This window comes from Myiozetetes cayanensis, unplaced genomic scaffold (assembly GCF_022539395.1).
Source record: "Myiozetetes cayanensis isolate MyiCay16 unplaced genomic scaffold, myiCay2020 scf20-37, whole genome shotgun sequence".
Classification (NCBI taxonomy): Eukaryota; Metazoa; Chordata; class Aves; order Passeriformes; family Tyrannidae; genus Myiozetetes; species Myiozetetes cayanensis.
In genome coordinates, this window is record NW_026087412.1 from 2,730,202 (window position 1) to 2,754,216 (window position 24,015).

The 24,015-nt window shown below is 54.5% G+C and overlaps 1 protein-coding gene across 1 annotated transcript; it reads right to left on the reverse strand.

The window, feature by feature from the left end:
- Positions 1-14,528: 14,528 nt before the first annotated feature.
- NT5M (5',3'-nucleotidase, mitochondrial) lies at positions 14,529-22,427 on the reverse strand. Its single transcript, XM_050317356.1, has 5 exons — positions 21,505-22,427; positions 18,062-18,162; positions 17,653-17,713; positions 17,146-17,260; positions 14,529-16,979 (listed from the first exon to the last, which is right to left on the reverse strand). The coding sequence occupies exons 1-5, from the start codon at positions 21,766-21,768 to the stop codon at positions 16,822-16,824; spliced, it is 699 nt and encodes a 232-aa protein (XP_050173313.1). The 5' UTR covers positions 21,769-22,427; the 3' UTR covers positions 14,529-16,821.
- Between the last annotated feature and the right edge of the window lie 1,588 nt (positions 22,428-24,015).

A 24,015-nucleotide genomic window follows, 5' to 3' on the forward strand; every position in this document is an offset into this window, starting at 1 on the left:
AGAGGCACTCGCGTGTCCCTTGAGCTCCCGGCCCTGTGCCTAACGATTTTCTCTGCTAATAATCTCCACTGAGCAGGCAGCAGCACGTGCAGGCACGGGGGCACGGGGACCAGGGGGATCATTCAGAGCCTGACATGGCAGTGGCAGGTCCATGCTGCAGTTCCTGACATATGGACGCTTTTCATTCCTCCCCAACCCATCCCTGCAGGAGGGCTGCCCACGGAAACCTCACTGCCAGCAGCACCAGCCCCTCTAATGATGGCCCCATCTAACAACAACCAAGCATTCTTGGGGCCTGGGGGCTTTGGAGGTGTGTTAGGAAATCCCTTCATGGTGCCAAGGCAGATCCCAGGAGCTGACAGTGATTTGCAGCAGGGCTTTGGAGGCTTTGGGGCTGTGCTGGGCATGGGGTTTCCATGATGTGATCCTCCTGGACACAGCATTCCCACACACAGAATTGTAGAAAGGTTTGTGTTGGAAAGGACTTTAAAGGTCATTCTGTTTCATCCCCCTGGCATGGGCAGGGACACCTTCCACTAGACCAGGTTGCTCCAAACCCTGTCCCACCTGGTCTTGAATTCTTCCAGGGATGGGGCAGCCACAGCTTCTCTGGGCAACTTGTGCCAGGGCCTCACCACCCTCACAGCCAAGAATTTCTTCCCAATATTCAATCTAACCCTGCCCTCTAACCCTGTCAGTTGGAAGCCATTCCTGCCTTTGCCTGTCACTCCATGTCTTTGTCCCAGGTCCCTCTCCAGCCCTCTTGGAGCCCCTTTAGGCACTGGTAGAGACTCTAAGGTCTCCCTGGAACCCTCTCCAGGCTGAAGTATTCCATGTCTCTCAGCCTGTCTCCAGAGCAGAGATGTTCCAGCCCTGGAAGCTTCTTTGTGGCCTCCTCTGAACCCACTCCAGCAGGTCCACATTGTTCTTCCCTTCCCTCTCCCCATGCAGTGGCAGGGAGCAGGAATGAAAACATGAACTTGGCTGTAAGATTCTCCAAACTCAGACTTTCGGGGAGGCCCCCGTCTGTCCCCAGCCTGGCACTGCCGGCAAGGGGCTGTGTGTCCTGGAGGAGCAGGAGATGAATCCCTTCCCGTGTGAGCCGAGCTCGGAGCAGGCGGCCGGAGCTGGCAGTGCTGCCTGGCCTGGCAGGGCTCTCGCAGCCCCGACCTTTCTGGCTTTGGAAACAGGATGGGAACAAGACGCACTTTTGTTTTCAGTCTGGGAGCTGGAACGGGACCTTCAGGCTGTTCCTGGGATGTTGTGGCATCCCGGCTGCTGTGGGGGTGGGGACCAGGCTCTGACACCCTGGGCAGTCTCACTACACCCTTGCACTCTTCCCATTCTGTTCTTTGGTGGCAGATCACAAAATTCCCCCCATCCTATCCTGCAGGCTGGCTGGGGATGCTCCCCTGGGGCCACCAGTGGGGACAAGTGGCTTTCACTCTGCCTTCAACTGGAAGCCCCACTGGTTCTCACCACGACTCACGTGCCAGGGAGCCCTGGGGAGGTCAGGGAGTTTGTGCTGCTGCTCTATGCAAAACGTGATTGTTGCCCTGGGTGGTTCAGGGCACTGAACTAGAAAACCAGCGTACGAGGAATGCGGGTGTCCACACCTTGTCTCACCACTAAAACCCAGCTCCTGACCACTGAGGAGCCACTGGCAGTGATCCTGGACTGTGCTGTGGGGACACAGCTGGGGTCAGGAGGGCAGGGAGCAGCTGGGGCTTGCAGCAAGGCCATGCTTATGCCCACAAAATGGGGAAAAACGGGGTTGAACCCCACATCCAACCATGAGCAGGGTCAGCTGGTCCTTACCCAGGGACCAGGGGAACTTCAAGTCACAGAAACTGGGGACAATGTGCACCAGAATTAGGAAGATACCTCTAGGCAGCCTCTCCCAGCACAGGGCTGGCAGCAGTTAGCTGCTCGATATATGAGCCATGAGGCGAGCAGGCAGAAGATGATGAGGGTATTTTGTTCCTCCAGCGTGGAAAGGGATATTTCCATTAGAAAAGGCAAATCACCACATCCCCGATGGCCGGTGGGGACCTGGCACCTTGATGTCACCCAGTGCCTGCCCCGGGGCAACCCCAAGGACAAAAAATCAGCGTCTCTGCTTCCCGTCCGCTCCTTATCAACCTCCCACACCCACAAATGGAGAAATAATCTGCCTGGTTCCTGTAGGAGAGATTGTGGAGTGGCCAGTGATGAGAAATGGCACGGGTCCTGCCGCAGCAGTTCACGTGCCTGCGCTGCTGCCGCAGAGGCTCATCCAGCACTTCCCGGCAAATCCCTGGGATGTGCCCGATAACTCCTGTGAGCCACTCGTGCTCATCTCTGTGATCTCCTGCTCCTTTTTGTGTCCTGAGACCCCATCTAATCTTTTGAGTGACAAATTCATACCACCCTTTTCAGGCTCGGGCAGCCATCACAGCAGGGAGGTAGTGGGTTTTTTAGAAGAAATTCAAGATTTCCATGCAATCTCCGCAGTGGGGATTTGAGGAGTTCACTAGGAAAATAAAAACAAAAACCTGATCCTAACCACCTGTGCCATGGAATGCTAGTGGGAGACAGTTTGTGTGTCCTGTGGTGTTTGATCCAAAATCTCCTCAAATCTCCCCAAATCCTTCTCCTGGCAGAATTCAGCCAGAGCTGGGTGAGGACAGGTGCCCTCTGGGCCAGGAGCTGCTATGGGGCTGGGAACAGGGGGGTTTGTGAAGCATGGGGCTGGGAGTAGGGACACCCAGGGCAGCTCCATCCCTGTCCCCTTTGGCCACAGCCCCCCTGCAGGGCAGGAACACCCGGCATTTCCTCGAACCCCTCTAACACTGTGCATTGCTGCCCTGTGCCCCCACTGCCCTGCTCAGCCCCTTTTCCTTGTTCTGGCATGAGGATCCACGCAGGAGCCGGGTCAGGGACTGGATTCAGCTGGGAGTATCTGCCCTGCCAAAGGTTTGTGCCCCGAGTTGTCCTTGCACGGGTCCGGCTGGATCAGTGCCGCCCCGAGGTCCACGGTGCCAACACCCCCTGCTCCAGGCTCTTGTTTGTGACTTTGGGTGATACTGTCCCTGTGAAAAACATGATACCGCATTTTTGCTGCCTCAGGGCTGAACCATTGCCCTCCCTGGGGACGGGTCCCTGAGTGCTGGCAGGGATTTATGGCCTGCTGTGATTTATGGTGGAGGTGGAGCGCGCCGGAGCCGTCACAGCCAGCGCTGAAGGAACCCCGACATCAGGCCTGTCCCAACATGACCTTACCTGGCCACGTGGGACAAAGCTCAGGGGTCAAAGAAATGTCCCCTGAGGACAGCAGGGGCATCCACAGGATGGGTGACAGGGTGCATGTGTTCAGTCACCCATTCCCATCATGGAAAAAAACAGATGTGAGATTCTATAACATGACATTTTGCCTCTAGTTCAGGACTTTGCTCATCTGCCCCATGCAGGAGGGACATGGTGGGAGCTGGCATTTCCAGCAGGGACACCAGGTGACCCAAAGGCAGCACAAATCGGGGCGAGTGACAGCAGTTATGGTGTTGGACTTGGGCAAATCACTGAGCAAGAACACAAAGCAGAGGGGCTCCCAGAGTAAATGGGGCCTGAGAATCCCTCTCTGGGCACATCTTCTCCTTGCACCATTGCCCTCTTCTGCAGAGAAGCAGGGAAGGGAGAGGACAAGGCCAGCCTTGAGAGTTGACCGCAGATCCCAACCACTTCCCCTCACCCCTCAACCATCACTGCTCCCTTCCTGCCTGGATCTCTCTTATCAGCACTGGGCTCTGTGGCCAGACCAAACAGCCGCCCCCGCTGCACGTGGGGCTGGGACCCAGACGATTAAATACATTCAGTACAAGCCTCTTGTCTTCTGCAGGGTGTCGAAATCCAACCCTGGGGGCTCCCAGGCGGCTCTGCTGTCCCTGCCCTCCTCCTCCTCTCCTGGGTGAGAGGTCTGTGGTTGCTCAGCTCTGTTTACTAACCAGGAATTTTTCCCCTCCAGCTGTTTCTTTATTTCACTGCAAAGTAATGCAGAACCACCTTGACTGAGAGCAGGTGAAAGCCCAGTGCTGATGTCTGCACCAGTTCAGACCAGCAAGGAACTGGGCACTCTCCTGGGGGATGGGATGGAACACAAGGGGACACAGAAGGGTCCCTGTGGTGGGATGGGGTGTGCAGATTTTGGGGCTGCCATGAACTGGGCGACACTGGGAGATGCTGGGACGTGTGGGGTCACACTGAATTCAGTGCTGCCTGGGGGACTGGTAGGGATCACCATCCCCTGGGGACCTCAGGTGGGCTCGAGGCCCTTGGGTGGACCTGTCCCTCTCCTGAACCTGGGGCTGAAATGTTCCCTATCTCCCACAGCACCAGCATCCCTCCTGGGACAGCTGGGGACAGTGGCTGGCCTTCCAAAGAGCCTTTGGTGATGAAATGCCTCTTGAGCAGCTCCATGCCAGATACACAACCAGCCCATACCGAGGTCGTGTTCTTCCAGCTGGGTTTCCACCAGCCAGTGAGTTATTGCAGTAGGAAGGAGAGGATTTAACCTTAATTTATCCTTTCTGCAAAAAGCCAGGTGTCTCTCCCCCATCCCTGAGCCTGCGTGGATCTGGGGCAGTGACATCCTCATCCTGCTCCTTCCACGCTCCCTGTGCATCCCTCCCTGCCCTGCTCCTGCCTCCTGCTACCAACCCTGTTGTGTGCAAGCCTCTGCACAATACAATTTTTTTTCCAACATACTTCCCGCTCACCAGAGTTTGGGCAGACCCTGGATCATCCCTGTTTTGGGTCCTCCACAGGTCCCCAGGCTGGCCCAGCTGCCCAACCTGCCCAGGAAGAAGAGATGGCAAAGAGTTCCAGCACACACGGGCCGTGCCAGTCCCGTCCCAGTCACCGGTGCTGGGAAATACCCTGTGATCCCGCAGGACTGTGCTCACTGGAGTATTACCTGATCACTCTGGCTGATAACAGCCTTTCTCGGCTCTTAGCCAGGCTCTCGGGGAGAGGTGAATCAGTTCAGCCACCCACAGCCCTAAGGAGAGGGAAGGGACACGCAAACAGCTAAAAATTAGTTTGGGGAGAGCTGGGGCCATGCTGTGCCAAGCCCTGTTGCCTTCTCAGTGGGTATCAAGGCAGACATCGCACCCCAGGAGAGCCCATTTTCCTGCCACATACCCCCCACTAATACTTTCCAACTCCTGTGCTCATTTTTACCCAAATTGCACTGGAGGTAGAAGTCAAAAGGCAATTTCTATGCTCATCAGGAGGATTGTCTATGGAGAGACAGCTCCTGCTGAGAAAAACGCTGCGGCGTGAGCCCAGCCCTCCGCCAGACACTGGAGCAGCCACCCAGAGGCAAAACTTCCCGGGAAATCTGGGCTTCCTCTGGCTGGCCACTCAAGGCGTTGCTGGGTTTGTTTTGTTCTGGGCTCGAGATACTGTGGGACGAAAAAAAAATGCTTTGTAAGTGTTGAATTAAAAGGATGATGCAAAAGCTGCAGGGTGCTCCGGCTGGAAAACGTGAGCGGCTCGCAGTCGGCCCTGGCGGGGTTCAGGCTGTTTGGAGGACGTGGGGTTCCTGCGATTAGCCCGCTCATATGACTCAATATATAACCACCAGTTACACACTAGATTTAATCTTGGGTCAAAAGTCATGGATAATTCAAACCACGCAGAAAATGTTGATCGCCTGCTTGCTGGGGCTGTTTTCCCTGCTGTTCTTTGTTTGGGCTAAACAACCTCTGTGAGTTGAATGCAGCTTGGCCCAAGGCAAGAGTGGGGTCTGTCCTGGCTGGAGTGATCCCTGTTCCCACTCCAGGAGTTGCCTGCTCTGCCTGCATCCCACATCCAGCTTCCTGTATCTCATTTCATCTCATACACTTGCTAATGTGGGGGGAAATAAGGATGATTCACACCCTAAACTTCCCGCTGGAAGCATCGCACCAGTCCTCAGCCCTGTCATCTCCCTGCTTGGGCAGGTGACTGCAGTGAGGGTGCCCTTCTCACCCTGAGAGAGCAGGGGCAGGGATGCTGCCTGCTATATCCCTGTAGCAGGTTGGGTACCTGACTCAGCACAGTCTGTATTTCAGTTAGTCCCTCTCAGATGCCACTCCAGCTTTGTGTTTTGGGCAGTTTCTTTTACTACTGAGTCATGAAGCTGTGGCTGCCCCATTCCTGGAAGTGTTTAAGGCCAGGTTGGATGTGGTTTGGAGCAACCTGGGATAGTGGAAGGTGTCCCTGTCCATGGCAGTGGGGTGGAACTCGATGACCTTTAAGGTGCCCTACAATCCAAACCATTCCATGGTTCTATGATCTTGTGCTTTGAGGTTTCAGTGTGGCTTTGGGGAGCGCTGGCTGCTCTGTGCACCCACAAGCAGATCGCTGCCCTTTCACTGCTTTCCAGAGGCAGCATCCGTGATTTTTTGTGAGCTGCTTCTCTGCTGAAGACTTCACTGAGTGGGGAAGGGAAAAGCCATTCCTGCAGCTTTGCAGAACACTGTCTTGCAGGATGGTTATTTGTAGGGAATGCATCGTCCCTTCTTGCTGGTGGCAGCAGACATTACTGCCAGGTTACTGCACAGGGACAGGGGCCTGTCACAGAGCATGGCTGAGCTCATCCATCACTGAACTCCTCTGCGCCTCAGTCTCCTCTTAGGTCATTAGGAAGGATGAGTGATCCCTCCCTTCCCTTACAAAACCCTTCGCTGTGCACTGACAGAGGGAAGGATGCAAATAGCCCCTACAAGCACAAAAAAGCTTTCCCTGAGGGAACGTGAAGGAGGCAAGGGAAGCAACATCCTGTCCATTTTGCAGTCAGAAGGGGCAGTGAGACAATCACCTCACCCAGGGCCGGGCAGGGTCATGCTAAAGCTCATCTCTAGGCAGAACCCCCTGGTCCTTGACTGCTCCTGCCCTCACCATGGAGCCGGTGCAGCTGGCACAGCCAGAGGGCTTTGCCAGCAAACAGGGGGTCTGAGCCTAGAGTAGAGCCAGCCAGAGCCTGGGAGGGCTGATTCCTCTTCCCAGCCTGCTACATCTGCACAGGAAAGAGGCAAAGCCCTTTGGGACAAGGAGAGAAAGCACTGGAACAGGCATAAACAGCTTAGTAATAATACTAATGACAGCAGTTAGCACGTCGGCAGCGGTTTGCAGTGCCGAGCTCTGTACAAACATTAATTAGTGCAGGCAGACAATTCAGTGATATGGTTCCCATTTCGCAAACTACGACGAGCAGAGAACCGACCATCTGCTTAAATCCTCTTTAATTTAATCCTGGGGCGTTGGTAGGAAAATCCTGGGCCCAGTTCACCATCGGATGAAACCGCCCGAGCGTGGATGGACCCTTCAGACTCTCCTGGATCACAGCAGATGCTGAGCACCTCGGGAGAGACGTGTTGGAAGGGTGTTGGTGGCTGTGGGTTGTGCCTGGAGCTGGAAAACACGAGGTGGCTGTTTTCTGTGTCAATAAATACACGTGGTGTAGCCATAGCCAGAGCACTGGTGGTTTTCCTAAAGGCAGGTGTTGCTGGAGTCTTTGGGGTTTTCTGGCTAGAGACAGACTGTTGGCTTGGGCTCTTCTCACCCTTTCCTGGTCGACCTGTGGCAGTTTTTATGACCTCTTGGGACACCCAGTTCATTAGCAAAAATTAAAGCAGACGCCAAGAACGATTGGGGTGAGTCAGGTGGGTTAAAGCTGTACCCAGGATTCAGCCCCTTGGGGTGAACTGGGGGATGTGGTGGCTGACACAGCAGGCACTGGACACAGCAGCTGAGGATGCCTGCCACCAGGATAAGCCAAAACTGCTTAATTTAGGGTATTCAGGGCTTTTTTTCTTTAAGGATACCTGCTGTGAGTTGCACAGCAAGCACACACCGCAGAGTGGTCTGGCTAAGGATGGGGGTCAGTGCTGGTGGCCTGACCACGCGGCTGAAAACAAGTTGACCGCCAACAGGAGCCAGACACAGGAGCAGCACCCCAAAAATTCCTGGGGGAAAGGGTGACATTGCAGGAGGGTGATCCAGGAGGGCGAGCAGCCACAGTGGTAGTCGGATGGTGCTGGCAGGGCTCAGCTGGAAGCAGAGCTGCTGTCGCACCTCGGGCTGGCAGCTGTGCCAGGGTGCAGCCAGGCGTGGGGCTCTCTGCAGAGCTCCCTCACTCCAGGGGTAATTCGCAGGCAGGAGAAGAGGTGGATGAAACCAGAGAGGGTGGGAAAGGCCAACGCTCCCACAAGGAGATCCCCGTCTCCTTCAGCAGCAGGAAAACATGTTTGCCTACTCTTAAGCTAATATTGAAACCCCCGTCCTTTCCCAAACACTGCGCTTGAATCTCCCACTGCACGTGAGCCCTACACATGGAAGAGTGTGCTCAGCTATGGCACAGGCTGGTTTTCCCAGGCTGATTTATTAGGATTAGTGGCTTTTTTTACTAGGTGTAGATTTAAAAGTCTATAATGATGGAATTTTTCCTCCTCTCTGTGCAGATGGGTCCTAACACAGAATCAAGAAGGGCTTACAACGAATTTTATTTCTTCTGCAGACAAAAGAGCTCCCAAATCACTTTGTTCCTGACTGAGCACACCACATACCTCACTCAAATCCCATGCTGAGCTGAGCTGGACCTGCAGCTACATCGTAATTATGCAGATGCAGAAGCGCTTGGCTAAATCAGGGTCTTCCACCTCTCACCATCTCCAGGGCCTTTCCAAATTATCCCCCACCCCAGCCATGGCGCAAATGCTGCAGATAACGCTGACTTCAGCAAGATCCTCTAAGCTTGGGGTCTTGCTCGGTTTTGCCTTGTGCAGGGCATCCCCAGGCAGCTCCCACATCCCATCTCCACACCAGGTTGCCTTGTTAAGTGTCTGAGTTTAATTTCTCTCAATCAGGAGCTGGGCCTGAGCAATTACATAGTAACGAGCTATTCATCCAGAGGGAGAGAGCAGATCTAGGTTAATTGGTCTGACAACTGAACCCAATCCTTTCCGGTTTTGCCCAGTTTTCGTTATTTTTCTCTCCTTCTGCACAATATCTGCAAAGCTCTCAGCCTTGTTAATTAAGAAGGTAACTTCACCCCAAGGGCTGTTTTGTTCTCCCCTCCCTCCTTCGAAAGCAAGAATAAAAAAAGCAGCAAGAATTAGCTAGCTTGGGATGGAAACAACCACCTCAGAGCAGGACAGAGCCGGTTGGGTCTGACGGGGGTCAGGCTGTGTGGAGCTGCTGCTGTTCTCCTGGGCTTTGGGAAAACAATGCTGTGTGGTGAAAGCAGGTGCTGGACCTGAAACGCTCCTGTGGGCACGTTCCATGTGTTCACAGACACGTGGCAAAGTGGGGTCTCTGGGGTCTCTGGGATGGGTACTGGCTCGGGGCTGGAGCTGCAGTGTTGCAAAATTGGGGGGAGAGGTGCAGGAGGGTTTGTGGCTCCTTGGGAACATGTAGCCCTAAAGGTCTGGGCACTTCTGAAACCCTTTTAGTGAACATGCACTGTTGCAAAAGCACCGTGCACGGGGGTCTGATGGAAGGGGGATGCTGGAGTGTGGCATCGTGCCCTGAGGCAACGCCAGGAGGAGCAAAAATGAAGCTTTGCCCTTTTTTTTTTGTGGGCGTTTAGTGGTCTGTGTTTATGAGCTCCCATCACAGGGCCAGGCTCTGACCCGTGCCAATCAGGGTGGGACACTCTCCTCCCTTTCCTGTCTCCCACAGGTGTGGGCAGTGCCAACCCCACCATATGGGAAGGAACTAGAACACATTCTGTGCCTCCGCTTTCCTAATCTGAAAAGTCGTGTGTAACCCAGAGATCAGTTTTGGACCAAGGAGGTGCCAGACCAGTGACATTTATACAGTCAGACATGTCTCCTTGAAGATTGATATGTCCTGCAGAGAATGAACTGGCTCCAGTGCAGGGATGAAGCAGTCCCAACACACATCACCCGTGCTCTGAGATGCAGCGAGGGGATGTTGCCTGGGTGGCTGCAGCTGCCACTGGCACCAGTGTCTGCCCCCAGAAGCAGCCCAGGAGCACTTTCCCTGGGATGAGAAAGGATATGTACAAGATACATGAGCAGGAAGCACAGCTGTGGGACCGTGCTGCTAGACTGGAAAAGGAAAATCTGTTGTAAAACAGGTATCCAAGGCAAGAGTTTGCTTTTCCAGAGGCTGTGGGGAGCCTGAGGGTCTGGGATTGAGAGCAAAGAAGATGCCTGCAAGAGGAGGGGTGGTAACACCTGGAAAGCTTCAGGGATGCTTCCTCAGGGCAGATGGAGTCATCAGCTGGCGTGGCTGTGACTTGGAGAGGGAGCAAGCAGGGCCCTCAGGGGGATGGGGCACAGCTCGCACCCACAGACCTGCTGGGATGAGGTGATGATCCAGGGGGTTCCCAGCTTGTGCCTGGTCAAAAGCCCCATGGAGGTGGGCACAAGACCATAAAGGGTAACATGGGCACCAGTGATCCCAGTCCCACTGGACTGGGGGAGCTGGCTGAGAGCTGGGACCAGCTGCTGCCTGCTCTCAGCCAGTGCCCTCAGCAGCAATAACATGGAACGGTTTGGGTTGGAGGGGGCCTTAAAGACCATCCAGTTCCAACCCTGGTGACAGCACTGAGCTTTGCTGTGCAGCAGGTCCCTGCCTTTCCCATCCCTTCTCCTGGGAAGGGCTCACCCTGTGCAGCACGAGCTGCTCCTCATCCTCACACATCCCCTGGCACACACAGTAGGGCCCCCGACTCACTTTTACTGAACAGAAACCAGTTCTACAGCATCCACAGCTGCTCCTGCTGCATCTCTCAGCACCTTTGGGACTTTTCCTGAGTCTTCTGGTGTTTTGAAGCCGTCCCCAAGAGGCATTGGGTGACTCACTGCACGGATGTGTAAGCAGTGAAGGAAGAGCAGGTGCTGCCCGGCTGGGACTCCCACTGGGATGGCACGATGGAAACATGCCATGGGCACCCAGCAGGTCACAGGGGACCTGTGGGACTTGGGAATAGCCAGTTATATATCCATAGACCCTCAAGTGCTCTCATCTGGTATCTCACTCACAGCCCTTCAGTTGTTGCTCTTCATCTCCCTCCCCTGGATCTCGGGAAACCAGACCCAGCTCCAGCCCCAGCTACCTAGGGATGCTGAATGCAGGCTCTGAGATATGGGGGATTGGACCCAGACACAGCCGAGGCAAGTTCCCATAAATCTGGCAAGTTAAGGTTTAAAATAGTGTGTGTTCAGGGTGAGTCTGATCTGGGAAAGGAGCAGCACCATTTCTCCCAGGACACTTTCTCTCCATGCCACGATCATTTCTGACACCCACCAGACGAGGAGAAGCAGGTGGGCGAGGGATGGGGATGAGCTCAGACCTGTCAAGGGTATTCATGGAAGTGGGGTGTGCAAGCTCAGCTCCACTGGTCTCTGCCCATGGGGTGGCCTGACACCAGTGCCCTCCCCTATGACGGGTGTTTACAGAGCTGGACGGGATCCCTGGAGCCCTCGTGTCCATGTGCCAGCAGCTGCAGGACATCGGGGTTCCACGAGGTCGTGGTCAGACTCTTCCCCCAGCTGCATCCATGAGATGGGAACCTCCAGGAAAAAGCCATGAGCTGGGAACCTCCAGGAAAAATGTGCCAGTGGGAACGCTGCTGGCAGGTTTGGTGGTTGGTGGGAGCAGGAGGCGAGGTGGCCTCGTGCTCGGGGCAGCCGCTCCCGGCGGTGCTCGGGGTGCAGCGTCAGCCAGTTTTTGGCAGCTGTGAGCCCTGGCCCCGCGTTGCCCACAGTCCTGGCCCCAGGGAGGCAGGGAGAAGGTGGCATGCTCACATCTAAATACAACATGTTCCCCAAGCATGTTTGTTAACATAGTCACAAATAAACATTTTGCAAGATTTTTTGCCAGGAGGACGGGCTTAATGTGTGTGGAGCCTTGAGGGACAGGAGAAAGCTGGTGCAGCCTATCACCATGGGCACTGCTCTGGCCTCCCTAGCACTGCTGGGGTGAGGGAAGTTGATTCCTCTCTGGGCAGTGCATTACTTAAGTCCCTGTGTACCAATAGAGAAGCAAATCCCATTAATCCAGCCTGGATGGAAACAATGTTGTGGTGCTGGGGTAGAAGAGAAGGGCAAGAGGAAACCACCAGGAGTCCCTCCAGTTCTGCCTGTCCCCCCCACCAGCAGTTCTGCCCTCACTCTTCTCCCCTCAGCAGGGTCTGGCTCCAGGGTGAGCGAGTGGAAAAGGCAAAGTAATGTCCCAGGTCCTTGGGGGATTTCAGACTTTCAGGGACAGGATGAGCAGTCTCAGCCCTGGGAGAGCTGTGGAATCCCAGAGGGAAGCAGGGGCAGAGCTGAGCAGGGAGACACGGAGGAGGAAGAAGGATGCCCTGGGTAGTCAGGGATCTGCAGCCTGTGGTTTTCTATATGGACCTTATAGACCCCTAGTTCACCTTCTAACCCACAACTTGTTCATGCTTTTGCCCATCCCATTCTCTGCACCATGGCACTGGGGAGGAAGTAAGTGAGTGGCCAGGCAGGGGGTCAGCAGCCTGGCAGAGGCCAGACCAGCACATTTCCCAATTCCCACATTTTCCCAGTCCCACGTTTCACACTCCCTCATTCCTGGACGGTCAGGCTGGATGGGGCTCTGAGCAACCTGGCCTAGTGGAAGGTGTCTCTGTTTGAACTAGATGGTCTTTACAGTCCCTTCCGACCCAAACCCTTCCATGATCCTATGGTTTTCCCAGTGCCTGCAGCTGCAGCTCCCTCTCGGTGCCCCAATGTGCTCCATTTGGTCCCAGTAAGCTGTGACCCCTGGGCTGCAGTGCCCAGAGGGAGGGATGTAGAGGGCATTGGGATAACTGAGAAGGCTGAGGGCTGGAAGGAGGGCTGGCCACGTCCTGCTTTGCACAGGCTGGCAGCAGTGTGCTCCCACATGCGATCACACAGTCCCCTCTAGTGGATATTCCTACTCCATCGACATGAATGTCCTGCCCACACTGTGTGGGCACCACAGGGCTCCAAGCATTGAACCCCAGCAGTGGCCCTGGGGTACCGTTCCACTCCTCTCCCAAATTTGGGCATGGTGGCAGGATCAAAGCTCCATCCAGCTGCCGCCAGCTGAGCCATCACTGCCTTCACTCCTTCCTCTCCTGCGTATTTGGGTGACTCATCCTCCCTCTGTCCCCTGCCCTGGCTTTGTCCCACACCACCCGCTGCCCTTGCGTCAGGGCTGGCCCCAGCTGGCCCCTGCATTCCTCACTCTCCCCCTCCACTGGGATTTCACACCACTCAGAGTTATTTGGGCATCAGCCAACGTGAGGAAGAGCTCATGAACACCCGTGTGGCAACTGCTTCCAAGGGATCCAGGCGTGAGCATCACTTGCTTCTGCCCTGCCAGATCCTCCAAGCTTAGTCCAGCTTGCACTGGGACAAAGTGGGATGCTCTCAGGGTGAATGCCCTAAGGGAGGGGCATGCTTGCACCTTTGTCCAGCAGCTCCTGCCCATGGGAAGGGTGGGAAGGGTCACACTGGCACCGGCCTGGAGCGATGCCCTGTGCTCAGGGTCAGGTCACCACCACCTCACTCCCCCTCCTCTCCAGCTCTGCCTGCCTTGGAAACTGTGCTTGTCACCTGGAAGATATGTGATATCTGCAACCTGAGGCTTTTCAAGGGACAAAAAGGCACTCAGGAGAGAAGGGAGGAATGGACGCATCTGCAGATCAGAGGTTCATGATGCTCCATCATGCCATGGTCCTCCCCTTTGCTCTTACTGGGAAACAGGTAGTCCTGGTCCCAGTGCCACCAGCCAGCAGTCTCAGTTCAGAGCAGAGCATCCCTTCCACCAGCTGGAGGATGGCTACATCTCAGGTGTGATAGTGCCTCGAGGGCTCTCTCTGCACAGCCAGATCCATGGAAGGAATGGTACTGTGCCCATATCCCCCTGCAGGGACTCTTCCAGCAGGGAACCACGCAACCATCCCATTGCATCAGCTGCAAGAAACAGCCCAGCTGAGCCAGTGCAAGGAGCCTGGGCAGCACCCACCAGCTCCCCCAGCCCTTCCAGCCACCCCTCTCCACAGATCCAGGAACTGGCAGGGGAAACAGGTCACAGGTGCTGGTCACACACAGGGATCAGGGATCCTTGTGTCACGGACCCATGGTGGGCAAGGGAAGCCCACAGACACCTCACAGCCTTTGTGTGTGGATGTGGAGCAGCCAGCAGTGATCAACAAGGTACAAAACCCCAGGGAGAGCCAGCCTGTGACAGCCCCAGCCCCTTTTATAGCTTCTGATCTGTGGCCCAACAGAAGACACACTTCATGGCTTTATTTATTATAAAATATCTTAAGGAAGATGATCTCTACCCAAAACCACCCCTCAGCTTCATTTCTGCCCACAGGGACTGTGTCTAATGGGGCGCTGGCACTGCCAGGGCAGCAGGGCCAGTTCCAGGTTTTTTGGACAAGGGGGACATTCCCAAGCCCAGAGTGACCCCTACATTCCCATACAGATCCACGGCTTGGGAACTGCAAACCCAAACTCCATTTCTAGGCAGTTGGATGACAATCAACCCCAGTGTTTATTGCAACGCTCCTCATTTGCCCCAGGTCTATAGATGTACATTCAAAAATAAAAGCTCTGTGTATCCCACCTGGACACATTCAGGCTTGAACATTGAACAGGCCGATCCATCGGCAGTGGAGAGTCACCTCCCCGTCCCGAGTGTGGTGGGAGCAAACAGGCCAGTTACCTGCTCAGGATCTCTGTGCATCGAGTCAGAGCCTCAAGCACGAAAAACTCCAGCTCTCCTTTCAAGTATGTTTGGTGTGAACCCGTGTGGTGTCTCTGGCATCATATCCCAGCAGAGGGAAAAGACCCGCTGGCCCTGGAGAGCCACGTCCCTTGGGTCTGCCCCAGTCTTGGGGGAAGATGACAGGTTTGAGCAGCTGCTGTACCGATGTGCCAGCTTGTTTTGGCTCGAGGATGGGCAGTGAGAAGGCTCTGGAGAGCTTGGGCAGTTCATGTTTATATGGTACCATTTGGGAAAAAACCAGCTTGGATCCCATGAAGCCACCCCGGCATCACAGAGGGCCCGACAGCCAGTGGGGGTCTGGTGGAGCTGAGGGGTTTGTGATGCTCAGCAGCTGTGGGGTCTGCCCATGGTGCTCCTACCTTGTCCCAGCTCCCAGCCTGCAAACCCTGCATCCAAGGCAGCTCTTGGCCAGGGGGCTGCATTTCAGGTGGCTGCATACCCCAAGTGTACCTCCCCAAAGCAAACCCACCACCCAGAGAGCACACAGTGGTTTAAATAGGAAAAAGTAAAAAATAAAAAAGAAAAAAAGAAAGAAAGAAAGAAAGAAAGAAAGAAAGATGCTTGTGGTATCTAACTCCAATTACCTTGGGCCAACCACGTCAACTTTGTACACTCCCCCCACCCAAAGAACTGTTTCAGAAAGACTCAAGTCAACGCAGGCTCTGTCCCTGTCACTGCAGCAGCCAGGGAAGGCACAGCTTCCAAAGCACCAACTCCAGAACCCCTGCAGGTCCCAGACAGGGAGGTCTGGCTGCCACTGCTGAATTAGGTTCTTTGTTGGTTATGTAGCTTTAAGCTCGTGTATTTTTGGGGAGAGCCAAAAAGAGAGGGGAGAGCCAAGCCAAGGGCTTTTACTCCTGCAGCCAGCAAGTCCTTGGGCCAGGAGCACAAGCTGCTGGGATGTCCTTTCTCTTGGGGCTGGGCAGAGGAGCACCAGCAGTGGCTGCTTTCTGGTGCCAGACAGGTCGCTGCAGTTCAAGGCCAGACTGGTGTGGGCTCAGAGAGGCAGGAACGAGCTGGACAGGGAAGGAAGGGGATGTGGGCACAGCTATGCCAAAAGCATCCCTCTTGGAGCTATCCCTTGGTCCAAACACTGCCTTTTTGGTGCTCACCTGCAGCTTCCAAGCAGCACTGGCTGTTCCCAGAGCTCAGCAGGCTCAGCACAGTCACCTGGCAGTGGTGGCTGGCACGTGCTCTGACCCCAGACATACAGTGGTGGAGCTGCAGAACAAACTGACCCTGTGACACAGCCTGGTGGGCACCACTGATGGGTTCCTGTGCTGGTTTTGGCTGGCACAGTTAAATTTCTTCACAGTGGCTGCTATGGGGCTGTTTTCTGTGAAGACAATTAACTCTACCCCAGCTGAAACCAGCTCCCCAGCCTTTAACAGCAACATCCACCCAAACATCTTCCCTTGCAGCATGTGAGAACTGCGAACAGCATCCATGGAAGTGGTTGTGACAATCCTCCACCAACACAACCCCAAAGCTGTCCTCTGGACACCCATGGGGCCTCTGCTTCACCCACTTCTCAGCTATGCTCTAGCTCCTCCACCAGCCCTGTAGGAAACACCCCCCGAGGCAGCCCCTGATGATGAAACCCTGTGAGGACAAAACAAACCAGCCGCGTAATCCCTGACCGTAACACAGAGGGGAAGGTAAAGAGCTGGTCTGTGCCCTGCAGCGCACCAGACAAGGGCAGTGACACGCTGAGGGGGACCTTGTCCATCAGAAGTACCAGGCTGGCCTCGTGGGGGTGCAGATGCAGCACAGAGGCCCCAGGAGCCAGTGGGAAATGCCCCCCAGCCAGGCTGGCAGGTCCACAGGGCCAATCCTGCTGCTGGTCTCTCGTGGCACAGCTGGGCTGGGATCTGTTTTCCAGGTCCAGGTGGCTGTGGCACTCCAGCTCACCCTCCTCTTCCTTTCTGCGGCAGGGACAGCGTCTGTCTGTCTGTCCATCCGTGGTTTTGGCCTTCAGCAGGACTCCACAGGGACACGAGGGGGTGGCTGCAGCCCCAGGTGGCCGTGGGAGGCCCGTGTTTAGGTGGCCTGGCCGGGTGGGAGGCGTTTGCTGTCCAGAATGGCCTTCCAGTCGTCGGACCAGGAGTGCAGGCGGCGGCTGGGGGGCTTCAGCTGCAGGTGCTTGTTGTGGCAGGCAGTGAAGAGCACGTGCTCCCACGTGGGGTTCAGCTCAGCCCCTGCAAAGCAGAGAGAGGTCAGTGCTCTGGACAACTCTGGGGTTGACTTTGCTCCAACATGAAGAGCCTGAAGATACAAAACCCTGATAAGAGCCTAATCAAACATGGAAGGACCAACACCCATCACTGGCTGCATCCAGGCACTCCCTCAGCCCTCACCTCTTACCTGTTATATCAGGTCTGTCATCTATAAGCAGGTCAGCAGAAACCACCGTCTTATCCCGTGTCAGAACGATCTGCTCAAGAAACTCAGGGCCAAAGTGCTTCTCCACCCAGGCATACTGGAAGGCAAGAGGCAGGAGGTGAGCTCAGGGAGGCTGATGGATGGGGCAGGGGCTGCTTGGTGGAGTGGAAGCAGCCCTGGCCCCTACACAGGGATGATACCTCTCTTAAGTAGTTCATTAGTGGGATAGATTTGGATGCTGCTGGAGAACAAGCTCTTTTAAAGCCAAGCAGCTTTTGATGTTGTGTTGAAATCCTAAGACCAAGAACCTCAGTGCAAATGGCAGGGCCCGGCTGATGGCAGAGCTGCTGCTCTGTGAAGATGCTTAGGGACAAAACTGATGGGACAGGGAAATATTGTTGCCATTTTACAGCTGGAGGCCTTCAGGGGTCAGCTGGCTTTGCTGGGCAGCCTGGACAGGAGGGGGAGCTGAGATTTGGACCTGCTCACCTTCTCGTAAGGGCAGTAGCGGTACTTCTTGATGGGGCTTGTGCAGATGAACACGTCAGTGCTGCCACGAGGAGAAAAACAGGGGCAGAGTGTCACTCTGTGCCAGAGCAGGCAGGACCCCAAAGGTGACCCCCCCACCACACACAGATCAAACCAGGGTGATTTAATCCCAATCTCGCAGGATCCCACCCACACCCACAGCACCAGAGCAGAGCTGAAGGGAAGGGGCTGATGTTCTTGGTGAGTGCTCCAGTCAAAGCCATCTCTCTCCTCCCATGCCTGGGGGCTGGGAGTAATTTATTTTTAATGTTGATGTTGCATCAGCTCTTCTGCCAGGAGGTGCATGATCCTGCAAAGCCCCAGCTGCTCTCCCGTCCACCCCCACACCATGGGGCAGGTTCTTACTCACTCTGCCAAATTTGCCATTTCCTTCACAGCTTCCACAGCCCCAGGGAGCGGGTCCAGCTCGATGAAGAAGTTCTTGGATTCCCAGATGCTGATGGCTTTCTCCTGTGGGGGGAAAGAGAGCAGTTACTGCACAGGGCCTCTTGCTACTCTTCTTGCATGTAAGTCTTCCTCACCTTTTGCTAGGATAGAGAAGGGTGACAGTGAGAAAGGTGGGAGCACCAGCTCCAGTCCCCTCCTGCTAACCCCTCTTGCCTCTGTGGGTGCCTCTGCTCCCCACCTGCCAATCTGCACCCATTCCCTACAGTTTAGACTGGAGATGCTCTGCAGCAGACTTGGGTTTGCCTCTGCAGCCCCAGACAGAGAGGGAGCAGCACGTTCCTTCAGGGGCAAAACACGAGAGATTATCCAGATCTGACCCAAACCCTGGGTGTGGGACCAGAGGGATGGACCCACGAGGGTCCAACTGAGGTGGCCTGGTAGCCCTGCTGTAATGTGATGCTGTTCAGGCACAGATGCTGTCTGGCCTATTTGTCTCCATGAGATCACTTAAAATAGCAGCCGGGCTGCTCTCCCAGGAGCAAGCATATTACAGCATGAACCACATGTCAGGATGAATGCAGATGCTCTTCCTCAGGGATGCCTGGGCAAGGTCTGCCAAGCAAATAGAGCATCTCCAGGCAAGGATTTGAAACACTTAACATCCAGGTCAGCAGCCAGGATGCAATGGTATAGCACAGGGACAACAGAGATGAGACCACAGGGAGCAAAACCTTGGGATGAGGGCAGAGTCCAGGGGCTGCCTGCTACAGATCCAGCACAGCCCTAAAGAAAAGCATCCCCTGCACTGCCTCAAACAGGCAACAGCTTGTCAGGCGCCCAGGAAAGCAATTATTTTGCACAAACATCAGGTCCTTGGGGAGGAGAGCTGGGAAGAAGCAGAAGCAGCCCTGTCCCGGCGCTGTGATGCAGCTGAGGAGCTGCAGATGCAGCTGGGAGAAGTTTTGAAGGGAGCTCTGCCCTGAAGGATTGATTTTCATTTTGAACACTTCTGTTTCTAAATTTGAGGGAGGGGAATAGGGACAGAGGCAACTTCAAGCCCATCCCAGTCTTCTTGTAATCTGGCACTTGGCAGTTCCCTCCTGCCTGATGAGAGGGACTCTAGTGAGTAACCACCATATTTTGCCTTTACTACACCTGTACTGGGGGAATAAAGCAGGCAACCGTGAGCAACTGGGGCTTTACTGGGAATTCCAAAGCTCAGGGCAGCAACACCCCAGAGCAAATACAGGATCACTTAAGGAGTCCCATCCTGCTCTATCCTGTGCCAGGACACTGGCTGCACACCTCGCTTCCTCTCAGGAAGGTAAATGCATCAACCCATCACATTTTTGGGCACTGAGCTTTTAACATGACATGCCAGAATCAAACCCTGTATTTCTCAAAAAATCCCAAGTAACATAAGAAGAATAGGCACCCAATTTAAAAAGGAGAGACTGTTGCATCCTTTCCTTTAGCCCAAGCAGCAGAAAATGTTGGTGGATCAGAGGAGGGAATAAAAGCCTTCTTCATGCCTGTCCACAATAAAACACACTGATTTGTGCAGAGACCCAGCAGAAATGCCTCCTGGCTCCATGGCAAGGATAGCTGCCCTAAAAGTTTGCCATGGGGTCAGGCAAATATTCAAACTAGAGTTGCTCTACTTCAGACTGATGAGCAGTAATGTTCTATTTTTAAGATACTGACTGTAGTTGCACAAGAGACACCTGAAAAACACAGCCTGATGCAGCAGAGCACTTCAATCTGCACAGAAGTGTTTTCTTTCAGCAAGGACTTCCGCAGTTATCCCGCTTCCAATTATGTCAAAAAGCATTTTGCAATCAAGCTTGAGGAGGGAAGAACTCATCTCATCTGGAGGAAAAGACCCACTCAGCTCCCAGAGCCAGAATAACTCCCTGTGGCACCACAACCATCATGCTGCCCAGCAGATGGAAAAATCTCCAGGGCTGGGAATCCCACCAAGTGCCAGAAGGACAAACCCTCAAACTCCTTCTTCTTATGTCTCCCCATGAGGAATTTCCCTGCCTGTCCAGGGTTTCCCATCCTTCCAGGTCTGTGTGCTCAGTGCATTGCTGAGCTGTTCTCTCTTTCAGAGTTGGGACCTGCAGCTCGTTGGACTCTTCAGCTTCTATCTTCTGGTCCCCTACAGCAGGTCAATGGTTCTCTCTGAGGAGGGGGCCTGGAATGGCCCATGTGCCCACATCCACAAAGCAGCTCCTGCTGTCTTTATCCCTGCTCTGAAACCATGGGTGAAACCAGGACTGCTCTGAGGTCGATCTGTGGAAATTTTGCTGCTTGTTCAGCCCAAGGTTTTGGTGGTTTTACATGATCACAGCAGACACAAGATGAGCTCACTTCATTTAACACATCCAACGTAGTTAAGATCAAGGAAGAAAAATTCATTATCATGCATTACCCCTGCCAAACTTTTAACATCTGCTTTACCGCATGAATTACGTCCTCCATTTCCCTTTCATCAATCCCACCCAGAGAGGACACGTTATTCCCTTTAGCTCATCAAGATGTTTAGGACTTTACCCCTGGGAGAGTCCCAGACCTTATTCCTGCTCCTTTCCTTGTAGCCATCATCCCACTACAAACAGGAGCGCTTTTATTTGCCATAACACCTTTCAACCACTGCAACTGCAATCCCTGGATGAGATGGAAACTTGAAGAGGCAGAAACCAACTCTCTGCTATGGTCAGCCCATTGTTAAATGATAAAGTACAACATAAAGAGAGCTTCTGCTTTTAGGCTTCAATCATTAAAATGCATACAGTAATTTTCAGGCATGGGAGGGTCTGGGGTTGTTCGAATTTTAAGTAAGCCCTTGCATGAAGCATCAATTGCATGGTTTGCTCTCAACTTTTGTGCTGCATCCCACCCCTCACATTGCTGTTGAGGAGCTAAATAATCCATCTAGGAACAGTATCAATCCACGTGTCTAAATCAAAGCTAGAAAAAGCCAGCTATGCAATTTGAGGTATTTTAAGACAGGTGTTCTGAAATATCTCCTTTCCTTGCATGTATCTCCATCCATCCACGAATGCAGGGAAAAAGCCCACTAGACCTTGAGGAACCTGGCCTAGGGGAAGGTATCTCTGCCCATGGCCCAGGGTTGGAACAAGATGAGCTTTAAGGTCCCTTCTAACCCAAACCATCCCATGATTCTATGAAAGAGATACTGGATTTCTGGGTTAAAAAAAAAAAAAGGCAACACTGGAAGCTCTCCTGCGTGCAGACCTGTACCTGTGCTTTGGTGGGAACTCTGGCCAGCACCCACAGCCTTCCCCACACTGCACCCACAACCTGGGGCTCAGGGGGTCCCACAGGGCCGAGCTCCAGCCCCAAGCAGAGCCCGCGCAGACCGGGGGATGCACAACTCACACTCAGCTCAGGTCCCAGGCGCCCGTACTGCTCCGACACCCAGAAGCCCCTCCGGTCCTCCAGGGCAATGTAGGGCTTGTCAGGGTACCTGGCCCTGAACTTCTTGAGGAAGCCTCCCTCAAAGTCGGCCAGCACCCCGTCCATGTCCACCAGCACCCGCAGGGCCCTGCAGGACCCCCCGAGCGGGCCGAGCCCCCTGCCCAGCCCTGCCAAGGGGCCACAGCGCCGGGGCCGCAGGTGCAAGAAGCAGCTCAGCAAAATCATGGTGGAGGGGGCTTGGGGAAGGGGATGGGGGGCTTGGGGAAGAGGGACTTAAGGAAGGGGATGAGGGGCTTCAGGAAGGAGATGGGGTGCTTGGGGAAGAGGGACTTGGGGAAGGGGATGAGGGGCTCAGGGTAGGGGATGGGGGTGTCAGGGAAGAGGATGGGAGGCTGGGGGCAGGAGATGAGGGGCTTGGAGCAGAGGATGGGAGGCTCAGGAAAGGGAACAGATGCTCAGGGATGGAGGGCTCAGGACAGAAGACAGGGATCAGGGCAGGGAATGGGGTGCTTGGGGAAGGGGATAAGGGTCTCAGGGCAGGGGATGAGGGGGCTTGAGGAAGGAGATGGGTGGCTGTCCAGCTAAAAGGGGGGGGGGGCCTTTATTTCAAGCAGGCACCGCGCCAGCAGCCAGCCGCGGCAAGCACATCCCTCTGCAGCAGAAGCAAGGAGCGGAGGGGGGGATGCGAGGGGGAGCAGCAGAGGGGCTGCAGCGGGGTGCGGGGGGGATGCAAAGGCCCGTCCTGGCGCCCGGCGCGTCCTCCCCCTCCCCGCCCCATCCCTCCCTGGCAGCGAGCGCGGAGCGGGCGGCGGGGGGGGAACCGGTGCCGGTGCCCGGCGGTGCCCGGCGCTCAGCTCGCCCCGACCCGGCAGTGCAAAGCCCAGTTCCTCTTCCCGGCGCTGGGCCGAGCCCGGAGCGCCGGCACCGCCTTAAAGCGGCACAAGCGCCTGTGAGAGCGCGGCGGCTCCGCGCAGCCCGCCCGCTTTAAGGCTGCCCCGGCCCCGCGCCCTCCCCTTCCCCTTCTCCTTCCCCTTCTCCTTGCCCTTCTCCTTACCCTTCTCCTTCCTCCCGGCCTCAGTTTCCCTCCCTTTCGCTCTTGGGGATCCTCTATTTCCCCCTCGCTTGCCGCGGACACTCTCCCTGATCTCCCCTCCTCTGCCCCCACGCCCGCCCCTGCCTGCAGAGATGGTGGGGTTTGGGGGCGCAGATGTTGATGCAGGGGCACAGTAACGCGGTGATTTCTGCATAAAATACACACCTCTTTCTGCCAGTTCACGCGGAGGGCCTCGCTCCGTGTGACACAGCTCTGTCCCCACGGGTGGCAGAGGAACCCTTAAAAGCCAGACCCCAAAAAGCCGGTTCCCGGACCCCAAAGAAGCACCGTCAGCACCACGAATGTTCTGACACGGGACCAAAGACCTGGTCAAAAAGTGCTGTTGAGGGTTAAAAGTGATGGAGAAGGGGCAGTTCTCCAAGTGGCACTGACAGGTTTAGGCAACCGCTGAGCTGGGAAAGATTTTACTCGACAGCAATAATATAGTTCCTCTATATTTAATTTTTCAAGTCCAGAATGTTTTCCAGTGGAATATATTATCCTTGGATCACAGAAAGGGCATGAAAATGCACTCTAGGGATCAGGTGACCTGGGGAAGGTCACAGAGTGAGGGAAGGAGAACTGGCTGGACACGGTGGTGAACCCAGCAGTGAGGCTGGGAGGGCAAACAGGGGGGAAGTTCAAGTCTGTGTTGTGCTTTCACTCCCACTTGGAGGCATTTTGCTCCCTGCAAGGAATGGAATTTCAACACAGCTCGATGTTCCTGATTAAGCAGGGAGGTAATACATATGAATTTATGGCTCCCCAGGGCAGCGGTCACAGCCCCAGGGCTGAAAGAGCTCAAGGAGTGTTTGGACAACACTGCCAGGCACACGGCAGATTGTTGGGGTGTCCTGGGCATGGCCAGGAGGTAGACTGGATGATCCTTGTGGGTCCCTTCTGTTGCCAAATACCTCCAAAATCATCAGGAATAGTGGACAGCAATTCATTACTTTTTCACCTGTTTACACATTTTAAACAAATTAATGTTCATTGGTTCTAAACTATATAATTCCCTTTCATCAATTAGTATTCCATCCACTATTGTTTATTAATCTCTTGTTGCTTATGCTATTTAGTTTGTATTTTTCGTCTTTCTAGCGTCTTTTTCCTATGGTGGGGATTTTCTGACACAAATACTGAGCCTTTGTTAGTCTTCTTCCTTATCTGCTGGTTTCTGCAAAAGGTCCTTGTTTCCAGAAGTGAGTCCAGTTTCAACAACACATCTTTCTCTCATGGGCTTTCTTCATTGAAGCACACCAAGGTTACCTTTTAACAAAACTTACAGTTTTAGTACTTTTCCCAAGCTGTCGTCTCACATAAATTACCTTATGACAACTTTTTTGCTGTATGCTGGCTAAAAGTGATTTAAGGCCTAA

What these genes read in the sequence shown, in the direction of transcription:
- NT5M (XM_050317356.1), bottom strand. Translation starts at nt 21,768, where the DNA reads ATGATTTTGCTGAGCTGCTTCTTGCACCTGCGGCCCCGGCGCTGTGGC. An exon ending in GAAATGGCAAATTTGGCAGA is followed by an intron (nt 17,714 to 18,061) that starts GTGAGTAAGAAC and finishes TCCTCGTGGCAG; the next exon opens with CACTGACGTGTTCATCTGCA. An exon ending in GCTACTGCCCTTACGAGAAG is followed by an intron (nt 17,261 to 17,652) that starts GTGAGCAGGTCC and finishes CTTGCCTTCCAG; the next exon opens with TATGCCTGGGTGGAGAAGCA.